The sequence below is a fragment of the Melanaphis sacchari genome, unplaced genomic scaffold (genome assembly GCF_002803265.2).
Source record: "Melanaphis sacchari strain LSU unplaced genomic scaffold, SCAv2.0 Contig31_pilon_pilon, whole genome shotgun sequence".
In the NCBI taxonomy this organism is placed as follows: Eukaryota; Metazoa; Arthropoda; class Insecta; order Hemiptera; family Aphididae; genus Melanaphis; species Melanaphis sacchari.
This window is the reverse complement of record NW_020271193.1, coordinates 895,055-916,328: the sequence shown is the minus strand read 5'-3', so window position 1 is coordinate 916,328 and position 21,274 is coordinate 895,055. Positions and strand designations below refer to the sequence as shown.

Genomic DNA, 21,274 nt, shown 5'->3' with positions numbered 1-21,274 from the left:
GCTGATTAATTATTATTGCAAACGTTTGATCATGAATCGTGATAAATTGGTACCTACTATCTTCTTTAGCGCATTTTAAATCAAAACAACTGATGTAAAAAAAAAAATGATTCAATTAATATAATGAATAATAAGAAAGTTTATATGCCATGTCCTTATAGTCCCTCGAGTCTACAAATGATTTGAGCATATTTTTAAATTTTCAATTTAAAATCCGGAGCTCGTTCATGCAAAATATATTATAGAATTATAAAATTAACCGCCCGTTTAAACAATAATACACATTGCGTTCTTCCGTACAATAAACAAAATATCATTTTCCTATTACCGGAATTATTTAGCTATAGATACTTATCAATTAATTGTATAAAATTATTTTTACCTGCTAACAGTATTTTGTTGTTTTGAAGATAAACATACTTTGACGTATATAACTGTGAAGGAAATATGATCAAAAATGTACGTACTCACATTCTCATCGGTGACTTATTATTTTATTATAAAATAAATCCATATTATAACTTTAAAAAAATATTCTCATAACCTGATTTCAAGGTTCTTGTTGTATGTTGTGCAATTTTTTTTTTTGAAAAATCTTGATTTAGTCGAATACAAATTAGTAGTTTATTATTACAATAGTATAAAATTAATATTTTCAATATAGGTAAATGGCTTAAATATTTAATTTTTTCGATTCAATGTATATTTTTCACCAGAATAGAACTAATATATTTTACAAATTCAATAGCTATAATTGATCCACCTGATATGTAATACATAACTTCTCTCAGTTCTCTGATTGTGTTTTTGTATCATATATTTTACCTAATTAACACTTCTACCCATACCTGTGGGCTGGAAAACTAAATGTTATTACTTATTAACAACCAAATACAACGAACGAAGCTGAAACTTCCTATAAGCATTTTAATATTTACAATATATATTGTTTGCCCAACGAGTAGTTGTTAGATAAATAATCTGTACGCAAACGAATTGTAAAATGCGCGCAAATAAGTTGTAATTTTATTAAATGTACGCAAACACCCCTTTCCCCCAAATATATATACATATACTTACGCATCTGTGTAGACATGTGGAAAATCGACAGTAAATATACGTTATCGCCAGTCTGAACATTTGATAACCATAGGTACCTACGCATACAGTCATAATCGAGTTGTATAAAAAATAAAAATGTACTAAAAACATGTAACCAAGTATTAATAATTATTATTGCCATCGTATTCGTTGTTGTTTCGTTAATTTTCTCCAACGCCAAATATTAGGACGACGGAACTTCAATAGAACTAAATAATTATATTTTAATAATATATAATATGTTACCTACTATTCATATACAGTATATTATTAACTATAACACATACTAGTATGGTGCAATATAGTATATTAAGTGGTTTTCAGCTTAACCACCGCCCACAAACAAAGATTACTTTTGGTCTTTATATCATACCTAGTACCTACCCATTACAGTAGAACAAAATGCATAGGCAACAACTGCCAATGTAGGTATAAGTATATTAAATTATAATATTACTCTGGGGAGGCGTAAGCACTGCTTTCGTGTACACTACAAATTGTAATGTACGTTTAAGGATAAGTATACACACTATAAACAAACCATTATTATAGCAATAACATTATAATTTATAATACATTACATATTATGTATAATATTGTTCGACTTCAAATAAAACAGCCAAATATATTATCGTGTGTATGGTGTAAACCTATATAGGTAATATTATGAATGCGTGTGCGTTGTGTTAAGTTCTGAACGAATTGTTGTATATGTGCCAATTGCATTGAGTTTACACTCGTGTTTGAGTATTTAGTATGGTGTAATAATAATAATACAACTCGAAAGTGTTTTCATGCCAAAAAGTAAAACCATTTTCTCATAACATAGGCAATAATGATAATGTATGAAATCTTAAAATAAAAATTTAAAAAAAAAAGGCGTATTCGAAGACCGCGGATAAAAGTATATTTTACAAATTAAAAATACATTAATCAAATAAAAAATATTGTTTAACCATTGGCACAATGAGTAAACACTAAACAACAAATAAACAATCGTTGTAGGCGGGTATATAAACTTTTCAGATATATGTAGGTAATACAAATTAATAATTACCTAAATAAGATACATTTTTTGGATTCTAATCATTGGAGCAATGAATGACTGAATTTTTGGGCGTTATTCAAAACCACATACATTTTTTCTAATATTAGAGAGAAACAACTTTATTTAAACGAACTGTCCGCTAATCAGTTTTCCTAAATAACAGTGTAAACGTTCAAAAATGATTGTTACAACATTTTAAAATACAAACAACATATTATATAAATTAAACAAAAAAAATTAACAAAGAAAAACTCCAAAATATGCAATATAAAGTGATCTTAAAATACAAAGATAAAATATTAGGTATACTTAATAATAAACGAAAATAAATATGCTAGTTTGCATAATTGTATAAAATATTAGAAATATAAATGTTTATGTTTATCTACAATGTTAAGTGTGTCTCACATGATAACTACATACACGCATTTCTTTTAGTTCTCTTAATTCTAGTACCTATATGTTTTTTGAAGAAAAAGAAGTCTTTGAGCAGAGGCAATGCATTTCATCGTGCCCCAAACCAAAGACTATAAACTTCCCAATTTTTTATATAATACTGTTCTTGAAAAAAGGGATGGTTGGCTCGTAAATGAATTTCTTCTCTTCGTCTACTAATTTGTCTTAGTTAACGTCATTTGTTTCTTATCGGATCGCTGGGTCCAGAACCATTCCTTTGTTTTTTGTTCGGTTGAGGATATTTATATCAGCCCTCCCATTTTGGTGGCTATTACCTTCAGTATATACCAAGCATTGTATCTATTTCTTCATATATCTCAAATCTTTTTTTCTGAAATATATTGCTAGGTAGCTAAGTGCGTATTTTATAGTGTACTGAATTTCTGAGTAGCTCGGAAATTAGAAATTTATTATTACTAAGCAAATTATCGTAAAAATATTTAATGTAATAATAAGATAAAATAAAGTATGTAAAATAGATACTTAACACTTAAATTGAAATAAATTAACTGAATTATTTATATTATTTATGATTTTGTAATTTTGATTAAATATGGTTAACTAATGTGTAATTCTAAACGGTTATGTGATTTTATATAAATGTGTGCGTTATTGATATACTCGTATGTACATATATATACATATATCGGTGTATGCAGTATTGGACCGTTTGATTTTAAGAAAACTGGGATTGAATGACAACCTTTGTTTCGGCTTGAGCTTGCAATTTTGAAAAGAAATAAACAGTGGACTGTATAAACTGAATAACCAAATAATAATAAATATACCTAATAACTTTATTTAGAGACAAAAACTCTTAATGTAAGCTTGTGTAAACAAATGTATAACTTTTGTACATCCAATGGGCAATGCCCAATGCTGCCGAAGGTTTTCCTTCAATAAAAAAAATAAATAAATAAATATTCGCTAATAAGGCAATTACTCGATATTACGATCACGTAATGTTCGGACGTTCGGTATTGTCATCGACCCGAACGTTGGTACAAGACTAACAAATCTGTGGCTTTTCCTTCCATACCCGCGGGCTAATTACTTGATTATCAGTTTTATAAATATAAGACTTAGACTTTTAAATTTAACAACATTTTTCCTAAAATATGAGATTATTATAACTGTCAGAATTTACAATAAAATATTTTGTTTATGTGTGTTTGTATATACACGGTAAATAGTAAAAAAATACTTCTGACTTCAATTTTGAAGGTAGTTTTTTATAGTGAATTGGATATAGTTATTACTTTTGAGAGGTCAACATTTAAATTTATAACTGCTATGCAAAACTTCAAGTCATGTTTATCTATAAACATAAAAATATTTATCATATTATATTTATATCTTAACACATAGAAGTCAATTTTTTTTTCAAAGTACATACCTTATATATTATGTAGTTATTGTATTGGTTAATGTTTTATTATTTTTTTATTCTTTTAATGTCAATATGACAAAACTTTTCCATTGATTTACCATTAACACTAAATACTAGATAAGTGACCTATACAATGGCGAATTTACGGGGGAGGGTTCCCGGGTTAAACCCCTTCTCCCTAGAACAAAAAAAACGTGTATCTATGCACCAACGCATCGTAGAAGTTTTTAATTAAAGTATTATTTATAAATTAAAAGAAAATATCTAATTATTAAAAAAATACAATTCTGTTAACCGAATGTACTTAAATTATATGCACTGCATAATATTAGATTTGAAGAAAAAGTTTAAGTCCGTAAACATTTTAGTGTTTTAATAACTATGAACGAATTAAACGCCTGTCTATGAAAAATAATATCAAAAATGTATAATTAAATAAATAAATTTAATAAATACTTTTATTTTAGATGAAATATTATTCATACCAATTGAAAAAAAAACTAAAAGAAAATAATATTATGCAAATGAATGAAAAAATAAATAAATACCAAAATACCTACTACTTAATTATGAAACTACTCCTCGATTTCGGTTCTTGTAAATTATCTAACACTTATATTAGTTATATTATTTACAATTTTATTTATACGATATAAACATTAATAACAAATAATTTTACATGCATATAAATTGTCATTATGCGAATGCGGATATGCGTTTAATATACGTATAATTAGTAGGTACTTACTAGCACAGGCTAAACATTTGAACACATGACACACAATTCCTGGAATTATTAGATTACATCATAATCCGTTCTACTTTTAATAGTTAAAAAAAATTTGTAGGGCCGATATATGGGCTCAATCCACAAATGAACATTTGCTCTATTAAATTCGCCACCGATCTTCTGCATAATTTAGCAGTACTTCTCGAATTAAATTAATTTTTTTTTTAATACGTGTGGGTAGTAAATTGCGTTTGTTTAGATATTTTGTTTAAATCATTTATTGAGATATATACACTTGACCTTGAGGGTTTAAAAATCAATTTACCTAATACGTATACGTCTATATAACTTCCGCATAGCACACGCCTGTAATCCGGAAATAATAACTATCTTTGATTTTAATAATAAATAGACGTTCTAATTTATGATATTAATTTATATTAAAATATTATATTAGTCGATCATTACTGTTTTTTGGTAATTTTTTTTCGATACACTCCAGAAAACCGTTACGGACAACGTAGTATTCACGTCTCGTGTGGGCAGACTACATGCAGCAACACACCAACTTCGTCTCGAACCTGTATAATAATAATGCCGAGATGTGATGACGTTTGAACACTGTGGAAAATGGGACAGTACAACTGTGCCAATTCTGACCACTAAACATAATATAATAATGTTATGTATTAAAATACAATAATTCGAAAGCCACCGAGAAATTCGGAACTGGACGTGTGCGGCGTGGCGTTAAAAAATTAAAAAAAAAACGCTTTCACTTCTTATCCCCCACCCCCTTACACAACCAACTCAAAAAAATACGGCCGTCCGAAATCATCATACCGCCAATCAAAAACGCAATTTCATTGTTTAAGTATGAATTTAATGTTTATCTAGAATAGAAAAAAGAAAAACCATATTATTATGTACATGGACGCTTACGTACATATACACATAATTACATGCACTCACACACACATACATACATTATATTTACAGAATTTTATATATTGACATAATTTGACATAGTTGACATCTCTGCGGAACAGTTATAAATTGGTAAATCACATAATAATGATTAGGTTATCAATCAATTAGGTCAAACCATCTTTTAAAGAACGTTTTATTTTACACTTAAAAATTAAAAATATTAGTAAAATATGTAACATAATACAAAATATTTGTAAATAGAAATTTTAAACGAATCATCACTTAAGCTAAGTAACTATACGAATCTTTCTGTCCCTCGGTTCTCTCTAGGTACTCTTTTTCGATCAGGATATCTATACACTTTTTGATGACATTAACTCTAGGCTTGAATCTCGATGACAGTTGTGTTAAAACCTCAGCCGTCAGCTGTTGGTGCTTCATGACTTTACGCATTTTCATGATTCTTACAATAGCGGCTTGTATTAACATTTTTCTGTCTTCTTCGATATGCTTGTGTGTACTCTCTTGTTCTAATTTAATTTCTTGTTTCATTGGGACATTAATGTTTACGCGCAACTTCTTGTTCTTATACCCAAGAAAAAGCTTTACAAGGGAATTACCTTCCACATTCGCCTCATCTTCATTGCATGTCAGGAGTTTTGCTTTCAACAATATCTGTACAACTTGTATCAAATAGTCGGTCTTTAGCTGTGTTGATTCTGACAATTGATTAACTGTCCACGACTCTTGTAGGTTGAATTGCAATAAAACGGCCATTTGAAAAGTGGAGGCTTGTAATGTATACCGATTTTTGAAACAGTTAGTAACCAATTCACCTTTGGACATATTATACAGCCAGTTAAGTTTACGCCCTGAATGCTGGGCGCTGTAAAATGAGGTGAACCTTTGAACAGAGCGTTCCAATTCTGACGGTAATGAAAATGTAAGAAGATACTGAAAGGGCCACGAACCTGATGATAGAACTTGTATACTAAAGTCAATATCATGAGGCTTGTTTGAGCCGGCTACGTATTTTCTAAAAGCTTCGTTAAGATCTTTAGACACACCAATGTCTTGAAACATACGTTGAAGCTTTGAAGTGTACTCAAAACCACAGGCTTGTTTGAGTTTAGAAATCATTGAGGCTTCAGCATCATCGCTGGCAGACATGTGTTGAACGAGACGTTTGGCAAGCATTTTGCTATAGAACTTTTGAAACACATCTTTATCTTCAATGTATTTAAACATAATCATTACCTATATTAACAAACAGATGAATTAATAAAATAAGTTTAAATCAACAATAACTGTTGTAATGGTCATACTCTCCCTCATGTATTTTATCTGTCTTACATATACGCAAAATAGAAAATCTAACAACCGAATTCTTACATAGTCTATTCATAGATAATGTTAAAGCAAATTTACATAATATTAAAATAAAATTGTAGAAAAGAATGAAAAGAGATGAACTGTACTTGAATAAAGTTTTTTTATATATTAATATTAAAACAAAATGAGTTACAAAATTTCAATTTTTTAAGTACAAATAAGTTATACTCAACTCATTTTAAAATGAAAAAGTGAAAAAAAAATTTGCTTTAGCACAGTTAATGTTCTTTACAAATTTTATAATAAATCAATTTGCTCTATTAACCTCGCTATTAACTATAAATATTAAAAAAAACTTAGTAAGAATCTCATACCAATGTATGATTAATTGATACCTATAGGTATTTCAGTATTTGTAGTGTCATGTTGTAAGACAGAAGTAACACATACAGGTACAAAATCCTCTAAAATAGTTATTAGTACTCACTTGATTTAATGTATCTTCAAGTTCGGCTTCTTCTGGGTTCTTGCTAGATTTTTTCAACAACAGATCACAAAATTTGGCTAACATCTCTGGACTTTTAGAACTTGAGTTGTATTGTCTTGTAACTAAGTTGTTATTGATGAATCCTCCACAAGCCTTATCCAAAGCAGCAACAAATCCCGAATCATTATTAAATGATATGGCAACCAGTGCATTGTATTTTTTATGTACATTTAGGATAACACTGACATAAGTTTTTGGATCATTAAAAGCCATTTCACCACATTTTTCGATAGCAGTTTGACCCTGTGCCAATATATGACATTCTAGTATATTTTTCAATTCGCCAAGACCATCTTGTATACGTGAAACTAACTGGTACATTCGACCGAGATCATCGTTCTTTTCGAAATTTAATAAATTTTGGAATTCTGCATGAAAAATTTCCATGTGTTTTCTAATTAAAACTCTTTCACAAGTATCTGCAAGACCAACCAATGTGGTTTCGTGTAGATAATCTCGCACTCGCTTTTGTTCTTCTTGTAAACGTTGTTCTGCCTTTTTCATGTACTCTGTTACTGTATTATTAGACAAAAATTGATCACTCTCTTTAATATAAAAACATTTAGTTTCTTCTAAAAATGTTTTTTCAAAAGATTCTTTATAAATTGTCAAACTTTGACCTTTTAGAGTTGGCTCTTCTTCATTTAAGCCAAGCTCAACATAACAATTAATTACACCACTAACTAAACGTGTGTTGATTGATTCACCATTTCGTTCACGTTCAATCAACTTTAAAACAGCATTAGTAACACGTTTATGTAATTGCTGGAATAGGCAGTCTCGCCATGCCACTAACGCTAGTTGATATATTTCATAAATACCTTTACGGCCTTCCTCACATTCTCTGCGTACCCAATGTCGATTAAGATATGAACAAACACCATTCAACACTTTTGAACTGAAACGATAATCTTCCCACTCACGAGTATAGAAAGACAGTACATCTTCGTCCATGAAATTGGCACCACGGCTGATTAAATCAACCAGATAGTGCCTCAAGAACTCCTTAATCCTACGGTATAACTCTAAACCCACCAACTGAGCACCACCAACTTGTGCAGTGGATGTGGATGATGCTTTTTTGGAACGACTACTCGTTACAGATGCGTTTTTATTGGGGTTTAAATGCACACTAGTACAGTAATTGTAAACATGAGTATAAAGCTCCATGTAACGGGGCTTAGGCATCGACTGACGATTGTACACATGCTCAATTCCGTTCTTCAAATCTCCCCATATGGTGTCGAGATCATAAATTTGTTTCGACGACATACCGTCGCGACGATTTGACATAATCGTTACCACAGCTTCTTGTTTTTGACACTACCGTACGTTACTAAAAATAACAAATATACTTTTTGTAATTTCGTCACGAACAAACACAATGTACGAAAAATTTGAATTTACACAAAGAGGAATTTAATATTTATACAAAAAATATAACAAAATATTACCTAATTATTAGTTTAGTTAGTTCACGAACAATGGATTCGCGGATAATGTATTAATGTGATAGGAAAAAGTTTTTTTTTGGAGAAACTGATGTAGTCATTTACAAGGAAACTGTAAATCATATTATTTCCAAAGAGGTCTGAGATATATTCCACTTCACCGTGATTGTTGACTGCGAGGACAAGTAATTAGCAAATATTTCATCTGGATAAAAACGCTTGTTACGGATTAAAGAATTAGAAAATTGACCACCGTTTAATACAGTTTTTATAAGATTTTCATAAAAACAATGTCATCCAAAAAACTATTCGACTCATTCGAGTACTTTTTGACTTGCATTAACAGTTCTACTTAACAATTTTAAACTGATAACAAAATTACAAAACATAATCATTCTAATGATGATAAGAAATTTGAATGTTATTTTGTGTATTATGTTCAACGAATTATGTCAACAAAAGTCAAGAACGAATAGAACGACTATATAGAAGTTTGTGAGCAACGAGCTATATGGCTATGTAACTCCATATTAAAATGATTTATGATAATTTTATCTTCGGCCACGACAAACTTAATTCTTTGACTTAAACTTTCATCGTCTAAGTCATAAACATTTTTTTTTCAAACGGTAATGTCGACGGAACGTTGAGATGAAAGGGCAGATATATTCTAAGCTGAAAAACGTTTATGTAAAAGATACATGGCATAACGAAAAGGTTCCTCTAGACATTGTTATTACGGTGGAACAAATTTTTCGTGACAATGAAAAAGTAAGAATGTTAGGCACTTACCGATCACATCATAAATAATTTCATTTTTGTAATATTATAGAGTTTATTTTTAAATGCTTGTGCATTGCACCGATTATACACTGTCAATTATAATTTTATACAATGTATTATTCAATAACAGTAATTAATAATATCAGCAATCTGCATAATATATATGATTTATTATTAAATTCTACCTTATTGACAATTATAATATCATACTTACAATTCCATTTAAACTAAATATATATTTTTTAAACATTAATCTAGGGAAAGCCAGAAAGATAAATTTTTGTTTCTAACCATGTGATGAGATTTTTTTTTTAAATTCTGAAGTACAATTTAAATGATTATATAGTTGATTTTAATTATAGTTATGGTTAAATAAATGTAACTATGTTAATTAAATGGGTAAATATCTATGATTATAAAAACACAAATATGTTTTAATATTTTAAATACTTTCAGACTATATTTATCTCTGCTTCTGACGAAAATGACCCACTTTTCTACATCACATCAAATGTTAGTGAAGAGAGCTTTAAAGCTATCAAAGAGTCTCAAGACTTGGTCGTCTCCTTTGATGGTTTTCCAAATCAAATAATTCAACTTTTAAATAATTCAGATGCAACTGGTGATGATGGTCCCAAGTAAGAAGTTTTTAAAATTATAATTATCATGTAAAAAGTTGTTCAGAAATCTTATAGTATCCTAGACAATTATCCTCTAAGGTGCATATTTGATTGTAAAAAACATTAACTATAATTTTCTTTCTTTAGATTTAAACTGTTAATTCAAGATGAATATATGGGTAATAAAATATATAAAGGACCAAAATATGTATTGAAAATAATTGAACTAAATGAATTTAAAAACCTTTGTCATTTGGCCATTGAAATGTCTAAAGCATCTGATTCTGATGTAGCAAAAAACATATGCAATAAAATGACATCAATTAAAGTAAATTAACTTTTTGTCTGATGCTAGTAAGGAAATAATTTATTTTTATTTTAGAATGTAATTGAATTAAAAGATAAAGAAACTGATCACTTGAAACGAGAACTCTTAAAACTCCATAATGAATTAGCAAATAAAAACGATGAATTAGAAAAATTTCAATCATCAATGAATCATGAAAAAATTAACTTGACTGTCAAACAAGAACAAGTTATAGACCAATGGAAAGAAAAATATGAAAAAGTAATTTCATGATTTATTACTTATTAAAATATAGTATCTGTGATTTAAATTTATTTTTTAATATTTTGTATATATTTAGTTAATTGTATGTTGTTTAATGACTTAGTTAGATGCTGAACGAATGAAACAATTACGTGAAATGCATGAAGAAATGATTGCTCAACAGGAAAGATTAAGTACTTCTCTACAAGTAACTATTAAATCGCAAAATAAAGAAATTCAAAGTTTATTAACTCAATCAGAAAATAGATCTGAACAAATTAGGTAAATTTATGTTATGCCTACTGTTTGCTCTAATAACTTCCCATTTTTAAATTACAATCTTCCCTTTACTTTTTTCACTGTTCACTAATGGCATCAAATTTAATCCAATTGCATCCTCTTCTGCTTTATAGATGACCTAAACATTTTCTACAAAAATATCTCAATCCTTGAATGTGAACTACAGCAAGGTAAACTTGTTAACCAAGTCATGTGGTTTAGCTTTGTCAGACTTTAACTTATCAAATGCAAGTCCATGTAATTTGTTTGATCTTATTCAACACTCCACCTACAACAATGCAATAAATGGTTTTATTATATCAGCCATTCTTAATTAAAATTACCTTCTTTTTTTTTTCATTGTTAATCTCTATATGAGGGCTGAATTGTTTTTACATTGTTTAACCCTAGTTAAAAATACCTAGGTGTACTTTTAACTACTGACTTTAGGTATCATTTGCATATTCTGACTATTAGTTACAATGCTTTTAAAATTTTAGTTTTTTATTCATGTATCTTCAGACTTACAAATCTTTTTCTTTCTAGGCTATGTACTGTTCATTTCTTTGTCTTGTAGTTAAGCATAGTTCCATTTTTTAGGATTCTTATACTTCTAATAATTTTTCTATTTTAGAAAGAGTTCAAAGACACTTCCTTTCCTTCAATAGTTTTACTCTGAATATTCTTCATCCCATTATCCATAAGTTAGATTAGTCAAATCTAGTTAATAGATAAATTTATGCCAACTTATGATTTCTATATATACTTGCCATGGTTCATCTAATGCACCCTCGCTCCTTATGTGGTTCCTAAACATGTTACGGATTATTACTCAATCATTCAATTGATCGTGTCTAGCCAATGCATTTTCTAACCAGCATACTGCTTAATTCACAATTTCTGCTACCTAAGTAACATTCATTATAAACAAACATTTTATATTATTATGCTCTACCCATTATTAATTATTAAATAAATACAATTTATCATTTATTTTAGTGAAATGTCAATTCGCATTAAAACATTGGAATCCAAAAACAAAACTTTAATTGAGGAAACTACATCCCTAATTAATACTAATGAAAACTTAGTATCAGACAGAGACATAAAGAAAAAAATTATCGAAAGAATGCAAAATCATATCTTATCTTTAGAAAATGTTGGTATTTTTTCAAAATAGCATTATTAGTTTTAATAAATTTTGAATGATTTTTCAGGAAATAAAACAAAACACAAAGTTACTTCAAAAACAAAATAATTATTATGATGTATCTAATAAGCTTCAAGTATGTAACTTATTTATTTAATTTATATAATATGTTTATATATTATGGAAGTTAAATTATTTAATTATTTTTTTTTTTATTATGTGTAAAGATGACTTTTAGTCAGTGGTAGCTCTTTATGAAGAGTTCACAAGCACTACTTATTCTACCCAAAATATTGAAAAAAAAAAAATTGTGAAAAACTCAATTTAAATTAAATTATAATCTTTTGACAGACGTATAATTGATTTAACTATAATTAGACAATAATACAGAGAATAAACAAATTATGTCCAATTTTTTTTTTTTTTTTTTTGTAATCATTTATAATAATACACATTACACAATTAAAAATTGGAATATCTTAAAAACTGATGTATAAACACGGGAAATAAATTTCTTATCATTAAATTTTGAAAATTGGTCAATTTACTCTAATATTACACAATTGATTTTTCTGAAAGAAAATTTGCTAAACTATACATTTAAAGATATGATGTCTTCTTAATATCCAAAACATATTTGTAATTTTTGGAATCCATATATCGTCAAAAAAAGTCATATTATTTATTATAACCAGTTTTGTGACAATTTTTTTTTTCTTTATAATCATATTTTGTTTTTCATTTTATTAACTACAAATTACAATTTAAAATATTTTTAATCAATTACATTCAAATATTTCAAATGAATATTAAACAATCTATTATTTCACTATATTGTTATAATCTTTAACCTATTTATACTTTACCTAAAACTATTTTTTAACTTTTTTGTTTATTTATAATATTATATATTAATTTTTTTTTTTTTTTTTAGGATCAGTTATCAATTGCTTTAAAAGAAAATGAAGAACTAAAGAAACACAATGAAGACAATTTAAAATCAATGTGTGACGAATTGAAACAAGCAAATAAAATAATTAAAAAATTGCATGATTCCAATCAAGAGCAGACACAGAAGGTTTTAATTTCCCATCAATGCGATTAAATAATAATTTTAATAATTCATACATTTCTAATTATAATTTTAGCTTATATTAAGCAAAGACATTGCGTTAAAACAAAAAGAAGATATTCTTAGGTATCAAAGTGAAAACACAAAGTTGTCAAAATCCCTTGAAGAAAAAATTTCCAGTATTGAAAATCTTAATATTCAATTGCTGGAAACCAAAAATAGACTCACAATCGTAGAACAGAACTTAAAAGAAAAAGAAGAGCGTTTGGCCAGCAACGACAAAGGTAATTCTGGTTTTATTATACAATATTAATTATTAAGTAATGATTTTTAAAGAGAACAAGATACATTACTATATTATTTTTGTTAGTGATTCATTGGTTAAACAGCAAGTTGAACAACTGTGAGATTGTAGCAAAGTCGTCTAGTAATTGTGGTGTGTTATCAGAAACAACTGGTGTAACAAAAAATGCTAATGTTAAAAGTGTGGAAAAATTTTCAACGTCAACTCCAGCCACTACTGAAACTGTATGGCTATTAAATGGTATGTAATATGGAAAAATCCTAATCTATACATTCATTAATTTTCTAGGAAAATATTAACCCTAAATCATCCTCTAATGGTCGCAAACTGAACTCAAAAACCTTAAGTTCTAACATCAGGTAATTATTCCATCTCAATAATATTTATCAATTATTGAAATCATCTTTATTAATATTTTTTGATTTATGTTATTTTTAGTGAAACATTGACTAATAACACAAAAAGAAGTGCTCCGATTCGGCGTGTCATGTATGGACCACTCAGTTCTGCTCCTTATTTTGCAGCCTGAATATATAATTTTTAAAATTTTAATGTTAAATTATTTTTATAATTGTATACTTTTTTATCACAATTTATTATGTAACTATATAATTTTATAATATTTTATACTAAACATTTGATTTTAAATATATTTAATTCTATTTATTTACTATGTTTTCATCGTTTTTAACCAAGTGTACAAAGAATTGCTTCCTAAGCAGTTGATTTAAGATGATAATAATTGTCATAGTAGAAATATGATGTTAAATTGACAAGCAATCTCATTTTTGAACTAAGGAAAAAACAAATAATTGTATTTAAAGATATAGATTAAATGATACAAAACATAATAATACTTTCATCGTGAAAAATGCCACTTTTTGTGACAGTTATCAATCCTACAACTTTACCGTTGATATACGGAACTTAAATTTATATTAAGTGATGAATCTTTAGAATTTTATAACATTTTCACAATCATCACCTATCACTAATTTATTGACTGGACAATAAACATAATAAAATTTTTAGATATAATTTACTGTCCTACTAAGAAATTTTTTATTTAATATGTCCAATATTATTATGCATCTATATTTTTAAGTATTCTAAATGTATCTAAAAAATTTTAAAACTTAAAATAAAACAATAATATAAATTAAGTAGTCTGTGTATATTTATCATTATTGTGAACAAGATCACTCGTAGAATAATTTTCAAATTTTATATTTCTACCTATAGGCTTTACTCTATACTCCAAGCGTATTGAAAAAACTTAATACGGATTTGATTAATACTTGTTATTAATTAGACGCTTATGTCCATAATTTAATTAACCAAATGCACATATTCAATAAAAAAAAAAAATTTGCTAATTTAATACAAGATTTCACATAGCTAATTCTTACAGCCTTACAAAAATGTTTATAACTAATTGGCACAATTTATATAAGCATTTAAAGTCAAATTTCGAGAAAAAAAACAAAAAATTAAAAATTGTTCTGTGGTTAAAAATGTGTAAAATAAGCATTTTCAAGACTTACACATTTAACTTAAAATTCCTCATAAATAACTTTTGCTGAAACTAAAAAATGTATAAACATAATTTTTTTTACACCCATTTTAAGTTTTAATTTGGATGAAATTTCATATTGAAACTATGAATAATAATATTTGTTGTTTAGTTATAGTTCAAAAACATTATTCCTGTGCACATATAACTTTTATCCCATATTTTATACTGACAATGGTATTTTCAAATGCAATTTCTTGGTAAAATTAATTTAACTTATTAGGTATATTATTAATGTTAATAACAGTAGGTAGGTACCATAGGCGTAACTAGACCTTAAAATTAGGGGGGGGGGGGCTTTAGCCCTAGAATTTTTATTATAAGTAAATTAAGTGGGAGACTCTGCCCCCCATACCCCCCAACAAACACCTTACATTCATTGATTATACATGTAATATAAATGTAAATTAATATTTAATTATAAAACAAATAATAAACCAAGTGGTATTGAGGTTAAATATTTATATATTAACATATTATTAAATATTATTTTAGATATAAAGAAACGATTTTTAGTTTATTGACAACTTCTTAGTAGGGAGTATTTGTGTAGTAAAAATTACACAACATGTTACATGATATGTCTCACACCGGATCATTACATACAATAATATAGTTTAAATTAATATTTTTCTAAGATATTAATAAAAAAAATAAAACAATATTTTAAATTTAAGTTAAAAAATGTTACTATTATTGGTAGGAGTGTGGGACTAGGAATTATAACAGGGGGAGGCTAAAATTTATGTTGGGGGACTAAGCCTCCCCCCCAAGTCCCCCCTAGTTACGCCTATGGTAGGTACTATAATAAATTACTTTATTTATTATAATCATATAAAAAAAAACATGATATGAAAGATACTTATTACTTAGTGATATAGACTTATTATAGACCACCCCTATTCAAAATCGTTTTTTGTATGTAGGTATTGAATAATGATAATGGTAATCTTTATTATTTTTTCCTGATAAAATTACAATTACAATTTTAACAAGACAATGGTGTATCATTGAATTAAAATTTAATATATTCCTCACAGTGACTCTCGACACCTACAGTACTTACTGAAAAATGGTACCCACTTATCTACTTATTTTTTTTTTTTAATTATACAACATAATATTCAATATTTGTATTCACGAAAACAAAATGCATTGCAAATACTAGTATTAGTTACACTTGAATTTAAAAATAATTATTGTTATATGAGTCATCGTGTGTTAGTGTAACTGTGTAAGTATAGGTGATTTTGACTCTTACAGTCTTACGTTCATACACTTGGAACACATCCGACATGAACGGAAATATCACTCAGGTTTCGACAGAATATCTTCTTAAAATATGATTTTTATTAATTTTCGAAGGTTTCTCATTCGGACATCTGTTAATAATCAAAAATTAGGTTTTACTTTTTAGTACATACATTAGCTTAAACTACTTTTCGAAGAATAGTTAAAAACTCTTTTTTTCTTTTGGTAATAATTTCAAAAATATAAATTATTTTAAATACTTATTATTAATAATTTATATCTAGAGTACCTACAAATTTCTATGCAATTGCACATTTTTTTCCCTTTTACTTTTTTGGATTTTTGTCAGTTGTCTTCACGAATCATAACAACTTGAATCTAATGGTGAATTTTTTTCTGCATATTTAATGGTTATTGCATATTTTTGCATATTTTTGCAAATACCTACTTCGTTTATTTAAGTAATTAATTATTGTAAGTTGTTTAATTTGTAAATTGTATATAAATAAAAAAAAATTTATTGCATATTTTTATGATTTTTACTGCATATTTTGATACTTTTCAGTGTATAAAAATCCGTGCTTTATTTATAACACTTGACTTTTTAGAAAAACATTTACAAACACAAAAATAAGTGTACCGAATAAGCATCTAATAATATATGTAGCCTGTAGAACTTCACTCGGTTTTGCAGGAATTATTTTTATAAATGTGTAGGTAAGTACATTTTTATAGCAATAAACATAAGAGATAAATGATGTAATTTCATAGTTTTATGATACTTTATTTAAGCCAAACATTAATTGTTATAAATTTATTTAACATTATATATTTACAATGTTGTTGCATAATTGTATGTAAAGAATTAAATAGGTAGTCAACTCAAAGCTGTCTGAACCAGCTTTCGTAAAATAGTCGGATTTTTATCATTAAGTATTTATTTTATTTTGACAAAGAAACTTTATTCAATTCGCTTAGTATTTAAATTTACTTTGAATGACGATTGAAAATTATATATCATAATAATCAAAAAAATGTGATGCGTAGTATTTATTTTTCAAATTAATTTTTTTTTTTTTTGTTTAAACCTAATTAATTAAAAGACGTGCAAAAATCTTTCCTACGAGTCAAAATTTTGTAAAATATACTTTTCGGCACCTATATATTTTTAAAGATATCAACGTATTAAGCAGCAAAGAATAAGCATTCTTTCTCTTGATCCATTTATAACATAAACAAAATGCACTCAAACAAAATAATTTTTTGTTTTTTTAAAATTTACTAGCTTATAAAGTAAAATTTCACTCCTCGTCTACAAAATATTAAAGAATATTATTTTTAAAGATTTGACACACTTATAAATTTGTTAAAATATTGTCTCAAAACAGTTTAGAAGGTACCTATTTATTAAAATTTACAGCACTTGATTTTAATTTTTAAGCTAAATAATAATAAAATATAAAACTGATATATTAAATCCTAAAAATAATAATATCCACTATCATTTTTATAGTAAGGGACTTTATTCAAAAATTATAAAATTATATATTTGGTATTAAGAAATGTGTTCTGTGTATAGCGTGGGCTTGAGAGTACAAATTAATACTGCGATGATATTATCAGAGTAGAAATATGAGGTTTTGATGCATAAAAAATTATCTCATGAAGCACAAAGCACTATAAAACTTTTTAATCAGTAACATTTTAGATAAATTTGACCTTAATAAAAGGAGTTGAAATGAAACAAAAAAAAAAAATATGTAGCTCTGTATTATTGAGAAATGCCACTTTTCCTACACGTTAGTCTTACAGTTTTACGTACAAGTGCAACAGCTTTACGTTTTTACGAATAAGTTTAATATTATCATTTATCACAATCATTATATTAATATCAGAATTAAGATAATAGATATGTCGTAGCCACTTCGTGTAATCAATCTTTTCATGAAAAGATGGCTATTTCATAAAATGGAAACATATTTTTTACACTTCATGAAATTTGAAAATATTTCACGAAATGGTCACTTTTTCATGAAATGGTCATTCGAATTTCTTATCAAAGAACGATTCAATAATTCTGGAAATATGCAACATAATGCCACTGCTGAACAGGTTGGCAAAAAAAAAAGAATTAACCTTGCATGAAACTATCCAAGTTGTATTTTGAGGTCGAGGATTCCTAAGTTGTTTGTATAAGAGTGTTTGTCAAACCAAAAGATGTATTTGTTTTAAAAGATAACAGTCGTTATCAGTGTTATCACAGTTCATTTTCCTGCTCTAATGACTAATAGTGTTAATAATTAAAGTTAAATTTAGTTGGGTAAAACAAGTTGTAGAAGTTATGATTAAGTACTTAATAAATACGAGTACTTGAAATAATTTATAATGAATCTAATCAAATTTGACGTTTCCGTTAAATGTTGTACTTCAATACACAAAATGCGACCAAATTGTGAAAATAATTACACGATGTTAATTTCGAATGACCATTTCGTAAAATATTTTCAAATTTCACGAAGTGTAAAAAATCAGTTTCCATTTTATGAAATGGCTACCTGTTCATGAAAAGATCGATTTTTCGAAGTGACTAGGACAGATATATGTACCGAATTTAGATCGTAGAATAATAGAATTAATTTATTCAGTGGTAATATTTTATAATTTAGATGTAAAGGTATACATATTTAATAGCTATTGTCCATTATTCATTATAATTTATAGTTCATTGCTTAACAATAAAATTATAAAAATATAAAAGTGAAAACAGAGCCACAGAGGACATTTTAATATTTTTAATTCGTGATTAATATCAATCCCTGTGATTAGATAACATTATCACTCATTACTGATTGGTTAAGAACATTAACTATATAAATGATAAGATTAAAATTTAAATGTTTTTTTTCAATGATCTTAACTTAATAGTTAACACATACTTTAGTATAGTTATTATTATTTTTTTTTATTGTTAATTTGTCGTTCGTGATTGTATACTGAAGTGTTTCATTTTTCAATACGACAATTGCAAATTTTTAGATCTTAAGAGGAACACATTTTGTTCTGATTACAAAATATTGAGCAATCATTTTCCAGTTTCGACAGTCATGGACGATCATTACATCAAAGTTGATCTATTGAAATTGTTAGACGACAATCATTTGACAGTAACTCAAGGGACATCCGACCGGAAAAATTTATTATTCGTTGTCGGCAAATCGTCGACCGTTGAAAAATTAGAAGAATTAACTAGTTGTTATGCCGACAGGGTCAATGTGAAATTTGCCTTAGTTGATAACTTGAACCTTGGTAAGTAGCAAACTCAAATTGTTAGTTTGACTATTTATTAATTTGTTGATTTTAGTAGCATCTGAAGGGTCATTGTACAATGCCATTCTATTAGGCTTCGGTGTAGATGACAACAGTCTGTCCGATCTGAGCTTAATACCAAAATACACCTCATTGTTAGTGGCTGGCGGCATACTGATGGCAAAAACCATAATTGGCACTGAAGACACCTTGGTAAAACGTATGAAGTTATGTGGTTTTCTTAATGTTGCTGTAAACAAATCCATTCCAGGAATGGTTATTGGAAATATGCCCACTTACAAAGTAAATGCATATGACTTAGATTATAATAAGCAATTAAGGTTTATCAAATATTTTACCTGACTATGTGTGCTTATTTTATTTTGTATCAAGGTCGGCACCAGCGATAAAATCGCTCTAAATCCAGAGACAAAAGAAAATGTCATTTCAGCTTGGAAGTTGGATGATAATAATTCAGAAACAATATCTGAAGACGATTTATTAGAAGCTGACGATTTAAAAAAACCAGATACTTCTTCACTCAGAGGTATGTATTCAAATAACACAAAAACAACTAATTATTATTTTAAAATTTTGTCACCTAAACTCCTAGTTTGTGCTACTACCAAAAAGGCTAAGGCTTGCAAAGACTGTACTTGTGGATTGGCAGAAGAACTCGAAACAAATCGTCTCAAAGACACACCCGTGCCAGACACTTCCAATGCTAAATCATCTTGTGGAAGTGTAAGCGAAATTGTTATATTCATTTAATCATTTAAACAGCATTGCACGTCTACATTAAAACTCAAATTTGACAGATTTTTATGTTTTTTAGTGTTATCTGGGTGATGCATTCCGTTGTGCCAGTTGTCCATACCTTGGTATGCCGGCTTTCAGACCAGGTGAGAAAGTTCAACTCGCTGGAAACTTGTTACAAGACGATTTATAATTAGCACATTCTATTAACACCACTCATAGAACTAGAGTATTTATTTAATTACATTTTAATTATATTATAAATTGGCATCAAGAATATGTTAATTAAAATAAATAAACATGATTTTTTTTTTTATTATTATTATTCCAATGTATTTTTTTCCCCTTAAACCAAAAACATGTTAAGGGCATTACAATTATGGTTACAAATGAGAAAAAAAAATGAAAATAAAAGATATAACATTGAAAAATGTATAAACTATTATATATATAAATTATTTAATATAACTCAGCAGTTTAATCCACTAAGCCATTGGCAGTCTGTCAAATGTTTATACAATGAGTAACATAAACACTGAAGCCGTGCGTACAAGATATATTATTATAACATAATATTGTATATACACAAAGTTATTAATTTTTATAAATTATTATTCAGTTCAGTGATTTTTATTTAGTTTGTTT

At 27.4% G+C, this 21,274-nt stretch overlaps 3 protein-coding genes across 5 annotated transcripts; 2 read left to right on the top strand and 1 right to left on the bottom strand.

The window, feature by feature from the left end:
* Nucleotides 1–5,652: 5,652 nt before the first annotated feature.
* LOC112596351 (cullin-1) lies at nt 5,653–9,082 on the bottom strand. Of its 2 annotated transcripts, XM_025341989.1 has the most exons (3): nt 8,989–9,082; nt 7,475–8,870; nt 5,653–6,912 (listed from the first exon to the last, which is right to left on the bottom strand). In XM_025341989.1, exons 2-3 carry the CDS (start codon nt 8,825–8,827, stop codon nt 5,938–5,940), a joined length of 2,328 nt encoding a protein of 775 aa, XP_025197774.1. In that variant the 5' UTR covers nt 8,828–8,870; nt 8,989–9,082; the 3' UTR covers nt 5,653–5,937. The 2 variants fall into 2 exon arrangements, with proteins under 2 accessions (XP_025197774.1, XP_025197773.1); XM_025341988.1 differs by lacking the exon at nt 8,989–9,082 and having other exon boundaries at nt 7,475–8,982.
* Nucleotides 9,083–9,380: 298 nt separating this feature from the next.
* On the top strand, nt 9,381–14,343 carry LOC112596352 (spindle assembly abnormal protein 6 homolog). The gene is made up of 12 exons (XM_025341990.1): nt 9,381–9,756; nt 10,225–10,406; nt 10,536–10,716; nt 10,771–10,956; nt 11,063–11,220; nt 12,217–12,376; nt 12,435–12,503; nt 13,302–13,445; nt 13,516–13,723; nt 13,810–13,967; nt 14,032–14,102; nt 14,182–14,343. The coding sequence occupies exons 1-12, from the start codon at nt 9,637–9,639 to the stop codon at nt 14,270–14,272; spliced, it is 1,728 nt and encodes a 575-aa protein (XP_025197775.1). The 5' UTR covers nt 9,381–9,636; the 3' UTR covers nt 14,273–14,343.
* A 5,130-nt stretch (nt 14,344–19,473) lies between these two features.
* LOC112596349 (anamorsin homolog) lies at nt 19,474–20,933 on the top strand. 2 transcript variants are annotated; one of them, XM_025341987.1, is made up of 5 exons: nt 19,474–19,873; nt 19,932–20,176; nt 20,267–20,420; nt 20,487–20,617; nt 20,709–20,933. In XM_025341987.1, exons 1-5 carry the CDS (start codon nt 19,672–19,674, stop codon nt 20,820–20,822), a joined length of 846 nt encoding a protein of 281 aa, XP_025197772.1. In that variant the 5' UTR covers nt 19,474–19,671; the 3' UTR covers nt 20,823–20,933. The 2 variants fall into 2 exon arrangements, with proteins under 2 accessions (XP_025197772.1, XP_025197771.1); XM_025341986.1 differs by having other exon boundaries at nt 19,929–20,176.
* Nucleotides 20,934–21,274: the final 341 nt, after the last annotated feature.

Excerpts from the sequence above, each read along its gene's own strand:
- LOC112596351 (XM_025341989.1), bottom strand. The coding sequence starts at position 8,827 with ATGTCAAATCGTCGCGACGGTATGTCGTCGAAACAAATTTATGATCTC. Across the intron at positions 6,913-7,474 it reads TTGAAGATACATTAAATCAA|GTAATGATTATGTTTAAATA; the intron begins GTGAGTACTAAT and ends TTGTTAATATAG.
- LOC112596352 (XM_025341990.1), top strand. The coding sequence starts at position 9,637 with ATGAAAGGGCAGATATATTCTAAGCTGAAAAACGTTTATGTAAAAGAT. Across the intron at positions 13,446-13,515 it reads ATCAAGAGCAGACACAGAAG|CTTATATTAAGCAAAGACAT; the intron begins GTTTTAATTTCC and ends TTATAATTTTAG. Across the intron at positions 13,968-14,031 it reads CTCCAGCCACTACTGAAACT|GAAAATATTAACCCTAAATC; the intron begins GTATGGCTATTA and ends TTAATTTTCTAG.
- LOC112596349 (XM_025341986.1), top strand. The coding sequence starts at position 19,672 with ATGGACGATCATTACATCAAAGTTGATCTATTGAAATTGTTAGACGAC. Across the intron at positions 20,177-20,266 it reads GAAATATGCCCACTTACAAA|GTCGGCACCAGCGATAAAAT; the intron begins GTAAATGCATAT and ends TTTTGTATCAAG. Across the intron at positions 20,421-20,486 it reads AGATACTTCTTCACTCAGAG|TTTGTGCTACTACCAAAAAG; the intron begins GTATGTATTCAA and ends CTAAACTCCTAG.